This window comes from Trichosurus vulpecula, chromosome 6 (assembly GCF_011100635.1).
Source record: "Trichosurus vulpecula isolate mTriVul1 chromosome 6, mTriVul1.pri, whole genome shotgun sequence".
Lineage (NCBI taxonomy): Eukaryota > Metazoa > Chordata > Mammalia > Diprotodontia > Phalangeridae > Trichosurus > Trichosurus vulpecula.
In genome coordinates, this window is record NC_050578.1 from 184,168,292 (window position 1) to 184,182,455 (window position 14,164).

Here is a 14,164-nt window from a genome sequence, read left to right on the forward strand (position 1 = left end):
AAAGAAAAGGCCAGTCTGGCTAGATCATGAGTGTGGGAAAGGGAAGTGTCCATTGAGACTGGAAAGATAAATTGGGGGCCAGGTTGTACGGGACCTTAAAAGCAAACAGAGGAGTTTATACCAGATCCAAGAAGCAACAGGAAACTCCTGGAGTTGCTACAGAGTGCAACATAAAAAGTGTCAGAGTCAGAAAAGACACAAATTCTAATCCTACTTTTGACATGTCCTACTTGTGTGACCCTGAACCTTTCTGAGCCTCAGTTTCATCACCTATGAAACAGGAGAGTGGTAACTGCAGAACTTACTTCACTGGGCTGTGTTCACCAAGTGACATAATGTTTCCATAAAGGACTTTGCATACCTTAAAGTCCTATAAAGATGCTAACAGCCACTATTCTACATTTAATTCATGCCTGTACCATTCTCATATTTTATGGACATGAAAAAATGTAGGCAGATAAATAATTACTGATGTCTTCTCAATTACATTTTTTGTTAAAATACTGTCAGATCTTTTGTTACTTTTAGAAAATCTCTCTTTGTGATTTCTGGAGAAGTGACCCAAGTGCCTTTTGTGAGAAATGGGTCAGTTCCAACACAGACTCTCACTGCACAGACTCACTTTGACAGGCACAATTTGCTCTTCTCAACTTTATTTTCTTGAGCTCTCTTACCCATGTAGCATATTGGGCAGTGGTGGGGAGGGGGAAAAGATCCAAATGCGGTGGTTCCACTGTCAGATCAATTATAAGAACAGATTTCTATAGATACACAGTCACTTTTCACATATTTGAGGTCTCCCACTTCATCTATGAATGCTCTCATAATTTGGCTTAACTGATTATTAGCTTTCAGCACGCTTTTTCTCTTCCACTGCCTTTGTTTTGTGATCCAATACTGCTCGCAATCTTATTTCATTCTTCCCTAGTTTTCTGTAAATGAGGTTATATTCTAAACTGCAGGTGCCCTTGTCTGCCATCTCTTGCTAAGTAATGAGATCAAGTATTTGTTGATTTCTAGGCTTTTTTGGCTTCTCCAATGTGGCAATTATTTTATAACAGTCTAACTTATCTAAGAAATGGTGGCAAGAAGACAGTATCTTTACTTTTGTCTATTTCTCATTTTTCAAAGCCAATGGCTTATTTAAATAGGTCAAGTTGGAGCTGCTGCAATTATATACATTGTCTCCTTCACATCTTCATCTTTTCTCCTGATATTTGGACCTTTATGCTAAGCAATCCAAGACCTGACTATCCATAGGTAGCTAACTCTGAAATGAGTCCCACACCAGAAACTGAATGTTAAAAAAATATAGTTAATTTCTCTTTTGTTTTGCTTAGTGCTTGACCTTCCCAGTGCCTTCCAAATTTTGAAGAAAGTAATTAAGATTTGTAGGCATGAGGTCTCCAAGAAGTCTACAAAGCCTTGGACTTTTTCGGTTTTTTAATCACAAACATTATTTTACAGTTTTCAAGGTCTTCCCTGTGCCTACTTCCAAACTGATATCGTCAAATATCAAAGTAAATGCTGACTTGGTTTGGAGGATGCTGTCAAGTTTTTCACAGAACTGGCATGGACAAATACTTCATCATGCAATGGCTATCCTGCAGCCAATGATCTTCTCTGGGTTCTCCAATAGCAGACACATTACCTTTGGGGACATAGATGAAGTTTTCCAACGTGGCAGAACTAGTCAAGGCAAGTGCTCTAGTGACACAACCTTCAGAAACCCAGGGCTACCTCCAAACCACAATATGGATTGTTTTGTGGCAGAAAGAAATGTAAGGAAACAAAGTGAGCTGGATGTACTTACAAAGGTATAGAGACTTATGTGCCACATAACTACTAAATGCCATAAAGTACAAAAGAACTGAGAAAACAGGCTAACAAGCAAACAAGCTAAATACAAGAAACTGTAAGGCCAAGTAGAAAAGGTAAAGAAAATATTTGTATATGTTCAATTATATTTCATTTAAGCAATATCTTTGCAGAAAGGAATTATTAAAGTTTCGTGAAATGGAGAGCTTTTAAAAAAGAATCAAATAAGTAATATTTAAGAACTCTAGCACATAGTCTGAGCATAAAATTCTTTCTTGGAACAAGGTTTCTGCAAAAACTCCCTTCTGTGATAATAAAAATTTCTACAATAGTACTATCATTACTTTTCCCATCTGGTCTCCAAGCCAAAGATGTTACTTCTTTTCCAGTATTTTCATTTGGTGGCAAACTCCAAACACGCTGAAAATTTGCTAGTCGATGAAGTAAAACCTGAGAAAGACAAAATGTCAAATATTTTTTAAAAGTTTCCTACTTTACACGTATAAAATGGATTCTTAAAATAGATAATTTTTAAATAATAAAGAAACATAAACTCAATATGTCACTAAGGATTTTTTAAGTGCTTACTATCTGCCAAGGACTGTGACTGGTATTAGGGATGTAAAGAAAGGCAAAAACACTGCTCCTAACCTCAAGAAGCTCACATTCTAATGGGAGAATAACATGTTAGTAGCTAGGTACATACATATATACAGAGTAGAGAGAAGGTAATCTCAAAGAGAAAGTATTTGTAGCAAGAGAGGGCTAGGAAAAGTCACTGCAGAAGACGGCACTTGGGCTGAGTCTTAAAGCAAGCCAGTTATAAAGACTAAAATTCCTATTTTCTTTTTTGTTGTTTTTTTGGAGGGGGAAGGCAAGGCAATTGGGTTAAATGACTTGCCTAAGGTCACACAGCTAGTAAGTGTGTCAAGTGTCTTAGACCGAATTTGAATTCAAGTCCTCCTGACTCCAGGGCCAGTGCTCTACTCAACTGCACCACCTAGCTGTCCCAAAATTCCTATTTTCTAAATCATCTACTAGCAACGGATAGAACCCATAGTTGTTCACAGACAGTACTGTCTGAAAGAATTGTAAAAATATATTTTAAAAAACTGAAGAGAAAATCTAATTTAATTATGTATCCAGTAAATTATCTAACCTTTTTATGTCACTAGAAGGCCAACAATTAATATCATAAAGGTAAATGTGTTTCAATATTAGTGTTGGGTGTGCAAAGGAAGAGTCCTCTTTTCAGTTCATGGCAATTAACACTACATCTAGCAGAACTGAAATTTAAAGTTTTTTAGCAATTTTAGTATGCAGAATAATTACATATGCTTCAGCATATAAGTAACATAAGGCGGCTCTGTTGGTGACAGATAAACAAAATGAGACTTCTCGAAGAAATATTAGTGCATTAAGAATTTTTTAAAAATTAAAAAACACCTTGCAAAATAAAAAAAGACAATTTCAGTTGTTATAAAAAGAGGTCGGCAGCAGATGGCCTTAGTTTGAGGTAGATAGAGTACATTGCTTTGCTCAAACACCTGTTCCAATAAATCTTAATTCTGGCAGCACTTCAGATAAGAGCTTTTGTAGAAATAAATATTAGTAATCCAAATTATTTTATGACAGGGAAATCAGTGCATTTTGGGAAAATCTGACAACACTAGACTCATCCTCTAGAACGGTAACACTGTAACAGCCATTCTTAATCAGGTTTGTGTCAAGGACCTATTTGGCAGTCTGATGAAACCTATGGAACCTTCTTAGAATAATGTTTTTAAATGAATAAAATACATAAGATTACAAAGGAAGCCAATTATATTGAAATGTAGTTATCAAAATTTTTTTTAAAGTTCACTGAACCAAGGTTAATAACCCCTGCTCTAGAAAATCAGATCCCTGCTCTTTTACTAACTGCTTCTCCCAAGCTTGACAATACAATGGTCAAATTTAGGCTCCTACTAATTAGGGTTCAATCTAAAGGAAGTTTTTATAATTTAATGTTAGCCTCCAAAAGTTGATCATTTAAGAACTAGGGCACAGGATACTAGGACCCTAACTAGTAACAACCATTCAATCAACAAACATTTATTAAGCACCTACTATAGACCGGGCATGGTGCTAGGGATACAAACACAATAAATGAAAAAATCCCTACTCCTATAGCCTTTATAATCTGACAACATGAATATACATAAGTATAAAAAAGAATAAATATAAAGAGAATAAATAAAAAGTAATTAACTACAAGGTAGTTTGAGAGGAATGGCATTAGATGTTGAGGTTAAAAAAAGCTTCATGTTGAGAGAGGTATTTAAGCTGCATTTTGAAGAGAGGGATTCTGTGAGGTGGAGATGAGGAGGAGGTGCATTACAGTCACTGGGGACAGCTAGTGCAGAGATATGGAGATGAGATATGGAGTATCACGTGTAAAGAACGAAGAGAAGATCAGTTTGGCTAGATCCCAGAGGGTGGAAGTCGTTGGAAAGACAGGTCGGGACAAGGTTAGGAAAGGCCAAGGTTGCAAACCTGTGAGACTGAAAGAATGGTGATGCTTTTAACAAAAACTAAGAAGTTAGGAACAGAGACGGATTTGGGAAAAAGAAGAACGGGATTTGGATGTGTTGAGTTTGAAACGTCTCCAGACATCCAGTTTGCTTAAAAAAAAAATAATCAATAAATAAATATTTACTTGCTAGACACTATGCTGGGTGGTAGGCATACAAATAGAAAGAACAAAATTATCTCTATGCTCAAGGAGCTTACATGTACATGATATAAATATCTAAGTATTCTTCAATACCTCCAGCATTTGTCTCCTTTCACTGTGTTCATCACCTTCTAAAACTCTCCAAAGTTGCCCTACTGAGTCAAAAATTTTCAGGCTCAATTACTATCTCTGACATATAATAGCTGCATAACCATGAAATCAATTAACCTCTCAGAACCTCAGCCATCAATACCGGCCGGGGAGGAAATTTCCTCAAATTCCTTACAGATGAAATCAAAGGTCAAAAAAGCCCAAGACCCTCCATAATGTAGTTCTCACTACAAGTAAGCCTACCTTTCCAGACTCATGTCACACTACTCCCCTTCACATATTCATAGGCTCATAAGATTTAAAAGTGTCAGTCAAGGAGCATTTATTAAGCATTGTGCACATGAGACACTGAGCTAGGCGCTGAAGATATAAAAACAAAAGTGGAACTTTAGTCCCAGCCCTCAAAAAGCTTACATTTAAATAAAGGAGACAAAATGTATACATATAAGTATGTACCTAACACACAGAGAAGGAGTACAAGTTGGCACTAGCATCTAGGAGGATAAGAAAAAGCTTCATGTAGAAGCACTTGAACTGAATCTTGAAGCAACCAGAGACTCCAAGAGGCAGAAATGAGAAGGTAGCACATCACAGGTCTGGCAATGTGCAAAGGCATGAAGATGGGACATTGAGCAGACTGAGACACTAAGAGGTGAGAAGGCTCGTTAAGATCGCATAAGTAGTGTTGTAGAATTGAGACAGAAACCCAACCAAATATTCTTTACTACAAATCCAGTGGGACATTCTGTTGGGCAACAAAATGACTTACCCAGTTTTTCCATATGTATCCCATGTTCTCATTCATTGTCTTCTCTTAATTCTGGAATGCCCTTCCCTTGCATCTTTCTTTACCAACTGAACTCCTAAAAATTCATGAAGGCCCAGCTGGAAAACCTTCTCTAACTCTCTTCCCTGTTCCAGCATCATCCTCCCCACCAAAAACCCCAGAACATTTTGCACCTGGGATATTGCCAAGTACTTGCTACATTACATTGGGTAAATCACTTCACTAGTCTGAAGCAAAGAAGGAACTGTTTTTTTCACCTTTCTCTGAATCCCCAGTACTTAGTATAGTGTTTGAAGCACTTCATAGATGCCTGCTGACTGAGCCTCAGTTTCCTCATCTACTCTGCAGATAATGCAATCTTTTAACCTCATGCCTTGCATAGTAAAAGGGTTTGGGGTTTTTTGGGCCTTTCCTTTGTCTTTTCATGTAGATATTTTAAAGGGCTGACAATAGATAAAAGTGTAATGTACAACCTTTTTATATATTATTGATTTTTTTTGAAAATATTTTAACTTAAATGGGAAACTAAAATCACACAATCATGAAGCCAGTGGTGGCACACCTAGCTCGTTCTTCCATTTCAGTACCTATTGTTTCTCCGTTTTAATATGTGACTATTAGCTCTTTCTATATTAAAGCTTAAATAGAAAAAAAAAATAAAGCAAATTCGCTTTCTAAAGAGAAGGAGAGAACTTTTGTCTTCTACTTCAATGTTTATTTTTGTGAAGTTTTTCAGAAGCTTCTTCACTGGATTATCGTGAGGGAAAAGTGTTATAACGATATCTATGAGTTAATGATACTGTTCTTTTGTGCTCCTCCCAGGGCCTGGCGAAGCCCCTTCCCTCTGGGGTATCATCGCAGACTTAAAGCTGGAGGGGGAAACTGAGGCCCAGGGAGGCGAGGGGAGGCTGAGGCGCTGTTGGGGTAGGGCATCCCTCCCCCTTTCACTTACCTCCCCTATTTTGTTGGCTAAGGCAATGAGGTCCCTCTTGGGAGACCAGGCCATGAAAATGATCTCCTGGGGCAGCTGCTTCTCTCCCACCTGTCGGAAGGCCGGCATCGTGAGGGGTGGTCCTGCAATGACAAAACCCCCTATTCAAACTGGACCCTGGCTCCCTCTTCTCCCGCCCACCTGGCTCCTCCACAGACTACTGGCAGCCGCCTCCCGGCCCCGGCCCCGCCCCCCGCCTGCCGCGCAGCCGCATTACCGGGCAGATTCGCGCGGCAGCGGCGCGAACCAGGGCCCCGTACCCCGTGTTCCGGAGCGGGGCTAGGCCGGCCGCCGGTGGCGGTGAGAGGCACTTCCGGCGTTGGGACTTCCGGCTGGAGCGCCGGGCGCGCGCACGTCGGCTTCTAGCGCGCACGCCCAATCTAGGCTGACGCCGTGGCTCCCTGTGGCGGGTAGTCGGGTCGGCTTCTGCCCATGTACTCTCACCAGCCTGTGTAAAGCTCCCTTTAGAAGAGGTTCGATCCTACCCTCATGGAGCTTACAGTCAAACAGCAGACGAAACACCCCCGCTGGTGGCCGGAAGACTCATTCTTACCGACCTTGCAATGCTGAAAAACAGTGGATTGTGCATAAAATAAGTGAAATCTCACACATTTGCAAATGAAACCAATTATATCGAAATAGTTAATAAAATATTCTTTTAAAACGTTCATGAGCTCCGGGTGAAGAATCCTTGCTTTAGAAAATCATTCCTGTTATTTTATTATTTGCATCCTCCCACCTGGCAACGCAATGATGTGCTTTGGATTCCGATTCCTTCCAATTAGGGTTCAAGCTGTAGGGAAGTTTTGTTCAATAGTTGCCTTTTTTTTTTTTGAAGGGGGAAGGCAAGGCAATTGGGGTTGAGTGACTTGCCCAAGGTCAAGTGTCTGAGGTCGCATTTGAACTCACGGTGCTCTTGACTCCAGGGCTGGTGCGCTACTCACTGCACCACCTAGCTGCCCCCATTAGCTGCTTTTTCAAAAACCTAAACAGCCTTGACCAGACCCTCCTTCCATATGCACTGAAAAGGGCAGCCAGCGAACCAATATTTAAAATAGATTTCAGCATAAGGCAGACAGCCCCATATTTTCTAAAAAGGTGATTATAGATGGCTCAATCACTCTTAAAAATGAAGACCTGGTTTTCCTAAAACTCCATGCATGCTTAGGCCTGGAATGCTCTCTGTTCTACTCCACTATTGACCTCCCTGACTTCCTTTAAATATCAACTAAAATCCCACCTCCTACAGGAAGGCTTCCCTAACCCTCTTAATTCCCATACCTTCCCTCTATTAATTATTTTCAGTTGCTCCTGAATATAGTTTGCTTTGTAGATATGTGTTTGCATGTTGTCTCCCTCCTTAGTTTGTAACCTCCTTGAGAACAGGGACTTTCTTTTGCCTCTTTTTGTATCCCCAGTGGTTAGGACAGTGCCTGGCACATAGCAGATACTTAATAAATGTTTATGGAATGAATGAATTATGCCATCATTCACAATCTTAAATGTTGAATGCCTTGCACGTCAAACTCACAAAGTGCTGAGAACTGTTATGTACCTATAAATCTGCTGAAAGATGTGCTTTTTCCAAAATAACGGTCCAAGTATATGAACTTCCTTTAGGAAGTTACATATAACTGGTTAGCTACTACACTACCAAAGTGGATTGCTTTTGTTAACTACCACCAGTGAGGAGGGGAATTAGGCACATGTTATTCTCATGCAGAGGTTCTTAGCCTTTTTTGTGCCCTGAAAACCTTTGGTAGTTCGGTAAAATCTATGGATCCCTTGTAGACTAAGGTTTTTAAATGCATTAAATACATAAAATATAAAGGAGAGCAAATATATTGAAATAAAGATGTAATTTTCCTCCATTCAAAGGACTCCCTGAAATCCACCCATGGATTCTTGGTGGGGAAGGTCTATCAAACACCCCAGTTTAAGAACCTGAGAGTCAAGATTAGGCCCATCAACAAAAAATTTAACTATGGCAATACAGAAACAGGTGTAATGAGAGCATATGTATCATGAGGGTGCCCTGTGTCCTGAAGGGAGGCTGAATAGACATCTCTAGCCTCTTCCCCCCCCCACCCGCCCCCGCCCCCCGCCCCACCCCCGCCCCCCAAGGAGCACTTGGGGCCAGGAGCTTAATTTACTATTTTGAGGTGATAAACAATACAAAACACATTAGGGAAGAATTGCCATGGTGAATGAGGTTTCTTGCAGGATGGAAGCAAAAAGTTTTGTTGTTACCTCAGAATCAATCTGCTTCCCCCAAATTAAACAATCAAGGGGATACTGAGGCTTCTAGAACTATTTACATGACAATGCTGGAGTTGTTACATGGGGGGAGAGGGGGGGAATCTGAGGATTTAAAATAGTTCAGGTCATTGACAAGAACTGTGAATAAAAGGTACCTCTTTAATGCCAGTTTTATTCTTAGTATTCATTTTGCTAGTCAAAGGGTTAAATTGGTTGCATACTGAGATGGGAGGCATCTGTGCATAGTGCTATGAGAATTTTTAAATTTTTTATTTCCTTTTATTAATATTTTGGGGGGGAGGGAAGGGGGGGTCAGGACTTTTTCTTCTAGTTATGTTATTGAGCAGGCTGAAGCCTATCCCATAATATGTGAAATTTTACTTAAAGCTTGAAATATTCCTCAGAGAAGAAGCAGAAGAGAGTCAAGGCTCCTGGAAGTAATTTGACTTACTCATTTGAAGGAGAATTCACTTGACTATAGGCATGTAAATCTCCCCTCTCAATCAGCCTATTTCAAACCCTCTGAATGTGATTTAATTTGTAACCTGACTTAGTTTACCTATAAAGTCTATTTAACTGGGTTTGTTTCCCTAGTTGATGTATGAGAATATAATTCTGGATTTAAGTTTTATGACCTTGCACAAAGCATGGGATTATGAATATATATGTATATATGTATATTATGTATGTATATACATATATATTTAACTTTTATGGTTTAAGAGGATGTATGAGATTGCTATATGTAAAAGAATTATTTCTCTGTCTCTCTTGTGTAACTTTGTCTATAAAAAGCCTTGTTAGAGTCCTAATCTTTGTTCAGGGTTATTTTTTTTTAAGTCCTGAACCTGTGCTTAAATGTAATAAAACAAGGTTTTTACCTTTATAATTTCTGTGTTATGGTAGATTTATTTCAGCAGCAATAACTTACCGCATGAACTCAGAGGAGATATTTCTCCCATAACAAGAGAACGGAGTCAGGCTCCCTGGATATAAAAGAGAAGCCGTCACAATGACATTTGTAAAAACCTTAGCAGCTTTATTTTATGTGTCTATCTATCTAGACAGATAATGGCAGCTAGATGGTACAGTGGATGGAGTGCTGGGCCTAGAGTCAGTAAGACTCATCTTCCTGAGTTCAAAGCTGGACTTAGACATTTACTATCTGTGTGACCCTGGGTAAGTCACTTAACTTTGTTTGCTCTAGTTTCCTCATCTGTAAAATGAGCTAGAGAAGGAAATGGCAAACTATTCTTGTATTTTTGCCAAGAAAACCCCAAATGGCACCAAAAAGAGTCTGACACAGCTGAAAACGACTGAGTGGGCTGACAATCTGTCTAGCTTTGATCTAGAATTGTGATTTCGAACGAGCGTAAGGAATTCCAGTCAGGAAATTCCATCTACCAATGAAGAGCTGGGGCTAACTCTTTAGGATATTTTCATCATAGGGAATTGCCTGGGGCACTACAAGATTGAGTGACTTGTCCAGGGTCACACAAACATGATGTAACTTCATGTGCCATGAAGGGTTGTTGTGAGGATAAAGTAAAATACTTGTAAAAGTGCTTATAGTAGGTGCTATCTATATAAATATTTATTCTCTTCCCTCTACTGACCCTTAATGCAGTCTGAAAGAGGTTTAGGATCCCAAAGAGCAAAGCAAGAAAGCCTCCAGACAGAACAAAATTGGCAGAGTAAAATCTTCTTTCTAAAACCAGGACCCAATTTTTTAACACCACACTTCTTCTACTTATACCATATGGCTCCACATGATGCAGGCTCTAAAGAATTAAAGACAGAGGTCACCCAAAGAGCAATGGAGAAACACATGGTGGGTGTGAGTGGGCTGCAATTGGGAATTAGGTGGGAGAAGTGGTATAAAAGGTACTATCAGATGACCAGAAGAGCAATAGCATCCATCCGTCATGTAGCAAGATGGCCTGTGTGTTCCATTGATATCCAAGCAGTGTCTAGCTTAGACTAGGCATGTTTGAGGGAAGCCACATGGCTTCTCTTATGCAGTGGGCTAGCCCGAGTTTGAAAGTCAGAAGATCTAGGTTTGAACACTGGATCTGCCACTCTTCTCTCTGGGTGAGCTTGGACAAATTTGCTTCTCACTTTCCTTATATGTAAGATGAAGGGACTGCATAAGATGCCCTCTGAGTTACCCTCCAGCTCTAGGTCTATGATTTTATGACTAGGTATCCTCTGGGATACCTCCCAGAACTAAATCTAAGCCTTTGACTATGCTAACGAGTATCAAAAGTACTAGCAGGATCAACAGCAGGGGCAGGACATTTATCCAAAGTGAAAACTGGACTACTACATACAACGCATATAAGGGGCAGCTAGGTGGTACAGATGATAGAGCGTTGGGGTTAGAGTTAGGAAGACCCGAGTTCAAATCCAGCTCCAGACACTTGCTGGCTATGTGATCTTAGGCAAGTCATTCAACCTCTGTTTGCCTCCTCAACTGTAAAATTGGGATAATAATAATACATAGTTTCCAGAGTTGTTGGGGTGGGGGGGAATAAAATGAGAAAATATTTGTAAAGTGCATAGCACCGTGCTTGGCATACAGGAGGTGCTATGTAAATGCTGACTATTATTAATTATTAGCAGGCTTGTTCCCTATAGCTTTTCCTTTTGCCAGATTTATGGAGGCTCAATGTCAGTCTTCCTGTGCAGCACTAACAAATGGAGAAGGATAAAAGAGAGCAACAATATTAGGATAAATTTCGATTGTATCCTTTGGGGTTTTTTTTTTTTTGGCCCCTCAATGATTTGGCTTCTCAACAAACACACACTGTTTCCCACTGTGGGAAGTGTGTAGTGGGAAGAGCATTAGAATAGTAGTCAGAAGACCTTGCTTTCAGTTCCGGATCAGCCAATTGTTATATATTATTTTGAATGAGTCAAAATTTCTGATCCTTTCACAACTACGTACAGTAACGGCGGAGTTCTTGACCAAATAAGAGACGGAGGATAACAGCTGAGAAAATGAACAATTTTGATTACATAAAATTGAAAAAGCTTTGCACAAACAAAATCCATAGTTAAACTTTATTTCTAAAGATTTCATCAATTCTGAACTTGAACACCAAATAAAGCAGGCATTTTCGTATACATAGGACCTTATCCAGGTCATCGTGCCCATTTACCCAGTGTCCCAAAGGGCTCTGTCCTGCACCCTCTTCTCTTCTCCCTCTATACTACTTCATTTGGTGATCTTATCATCTCCCATAGATTTAATTATCATCTCTATGCTGACAATTCTCAAATCCACCTAATCTGCTGACCTCTTCTCTAACCATCTGTGTTGGTAAGCACAGTAGGCTCTTAGCACTTAGTTGACTTTTGTTTCCTTTGAGTAATTCAGTGTATTTCATTTAGCCTTACTAGGTGCTAAGCCCCAGGCCCAAACCCCTATTAGGTGTAAAACCTATGTGGGTGTGACTTGGTAACCAAGGTGGGGCCCCAGGTGGGGCTAACTAAGGGAGGGCCTAGTTTACACATGAGTTTGAGTGATAGGTTTGGGCCATCAGAGACTCTTAGACCACGTGGGTTTAAGTTGCCTCTTTGTGACGATTTTAGGTCACTATGGGTGAGTCGCATGTGTGACTTACTCCTGACCCTGAAAAAAATATAAAACCAGGGGTTGGTTTCCTCTTTTTTGGAGCTCTTAGCCACAGCAGTAGTGGTGCGCATGACTCTGAGCCAGCCCCTTTCATGAGCTCCTGGGCTGAACCTAGATGTTGGTAACTATGAATCTGTATTTGGTCTGTCTGTTGATGTTTGTAATTTGTTTGTAATTTGCTCTGAAGTTCAGTGTGCTGGTCTTTTCCCCCTGAACTAAGTGAATGATATTTGTATGCTGAATTAAAGTAAGCTTGTCAACCCCTTAACGTAGCTTTCCTTAGTTAAGCAGATCAAAAGAACCTGTGCTTTCGCAGCATGCTGGTAGCATTCTTGTCGTTGGGCTTGGGCTGGTCTTACACCCCCACAACAGCTGCTAGCCGGATTGTTGACACACCATCTCTCTGCTGACCTCCAATTTCATATCTCCAATTGCCTTTCAGACATCTCAAACCGGATGTCCAATAGACTTCATTAACCCAACATGTCTAAAATTGAACTTGTTATCTTTACTCCTAAACCCTATACCCCACCTCACACACACCCCCACCCCTGCCACCTTCCTAACCTATTACTGCCCAGCATAATCTCATCTTCCCAGTTCCTCAGGCTCACAACCTAGACTCCCCGCTACCTCTCACCCCCCAAATCCAATTGCCAAAGTCACCAATTTCCCCTCTGCGACATCTCTTATATATGCCTCCTTCTCTAACATGACTACCACTCTAGTGCAGGGCCTCATCTCATTTTTGGATCTGCCTGCCTCAAGCGTCTCCTCACTCCAAGCCACCCTTCAGGCAGCTGCCAAAAGATGATTTTCCTAAAGTGCAAGTCCGATCATGTCACCCTCCACCCAATAAACTCCAGGGGCTCCCTTTAGGATCAAATATGAAATCCTCTGTTTGACATTCGAAGCCCTTCAAAGCTGTCCCCTACTCCCCCCTTTCCAATCTTCTTACACCTTGCTCCCCACCGTCTACTTTTTGATGTAGTGCCACTGGCCTTCTTTTGGTTCCACAAACACCTGGTGTTCTAGGCATTTTCTCTGGCTGTCCCCTCATGCCTGCAATGCTTTCCCTCATCACCTTCACCAAATGGCTTCCCAGACTTCCTTGAAGTCCCAACTAAAATCCTATCTGCCACAGGAAACCTTTCCTAACACCTCTGAATTCTAGTATCTTCCCTTTTAAAATCATTTCCTATATTTTCTGCATGTAGCTTGTTTGTTATCTCCCCCATCAGAGGATGAGTTCCTTAAGGGCGGAGACTGTTTTGCATCTTTTTGTATCCCCAGGGCTTAGCATGGTGCCTGGCACATGGTAGCAGTGTTTATGGATTGACTTAGTAAATGAAACTGCAGGTCTCTATTATGTACAACTTGCTTTTAAAAATATACATATTATATATGAATAAATAAATTCAACATGTAACTTTCACAATTGTCCTCTTTGTGATTTTTTCTGTTCTTCCTTTTGCTCTCTTCTGTGCATTCTACTTAAAAGATGCTTCAATGACCCTCTTTTCTTTTTTGCTATCCTACCCCAATCCTTTTTCTCCCTTCAACTCCCTTCTCAATGGAGAAGTAAAAGCATTTTGTAAATTGCTAAGCCATTTGCAAATGTAAAATGGTACTATGGGGTAATGGGTGTTTTAAGAATCACTGTTACTAAGCAGATGAATGGGTTGAATTTACCTCTCAAAATGTTGAGATCTGATCTGCTTGGTTTATATTGCTGCTATCTCCTACAATCTGCATCAGATCACAAATCCTAAATTGCAGGGCTTCAAACAGTAAGAATAAGTTATCTTCTGGTCTCTGCAGTGACTCTTGTGGATGAACCTTACA

The 14,164-nt window shown here is 40.3% G+C and overlaps 1 protein-coding gene across 4 annotated transcripts in view; it reads right to left on the bottom strand.

The window, feature by feature from the left end:
• ANAPC4 (anaphase promoting complex subunit 4) overlaps positions 1 to 6,747 on the bottom strand; it is a 40,676-nt gene extending 33,929 nt beyond the window's left edge. The window contains exons 1-3 of one of the 4 annotated variants that reach the window (XM_036763947.1): positions 6,641 to 6,747; positions 6,385 to 6,506; positions 2,163 to 2,268 (exon numbers count right to left, since the gene is read on the bottom strand). In XM_036763947.1, the coding sequence (XP_036619842.1) occupies positions 2,163 to 2,268; positions 6,385 to 6,492 (214 nt within the window). In that variant the 5' untranslated portion in view covers positions 6,493 to 6,506; positions 6,641 to 6,747. The other 3 variants (XM_036763948.1, XM_036763950.1, XM_036763949.1) reach the window with 3 other exon arrangements.
• Between the last annotated feature and the right edge of the window lie 7,417 nt (positions 6,748 to 14,164).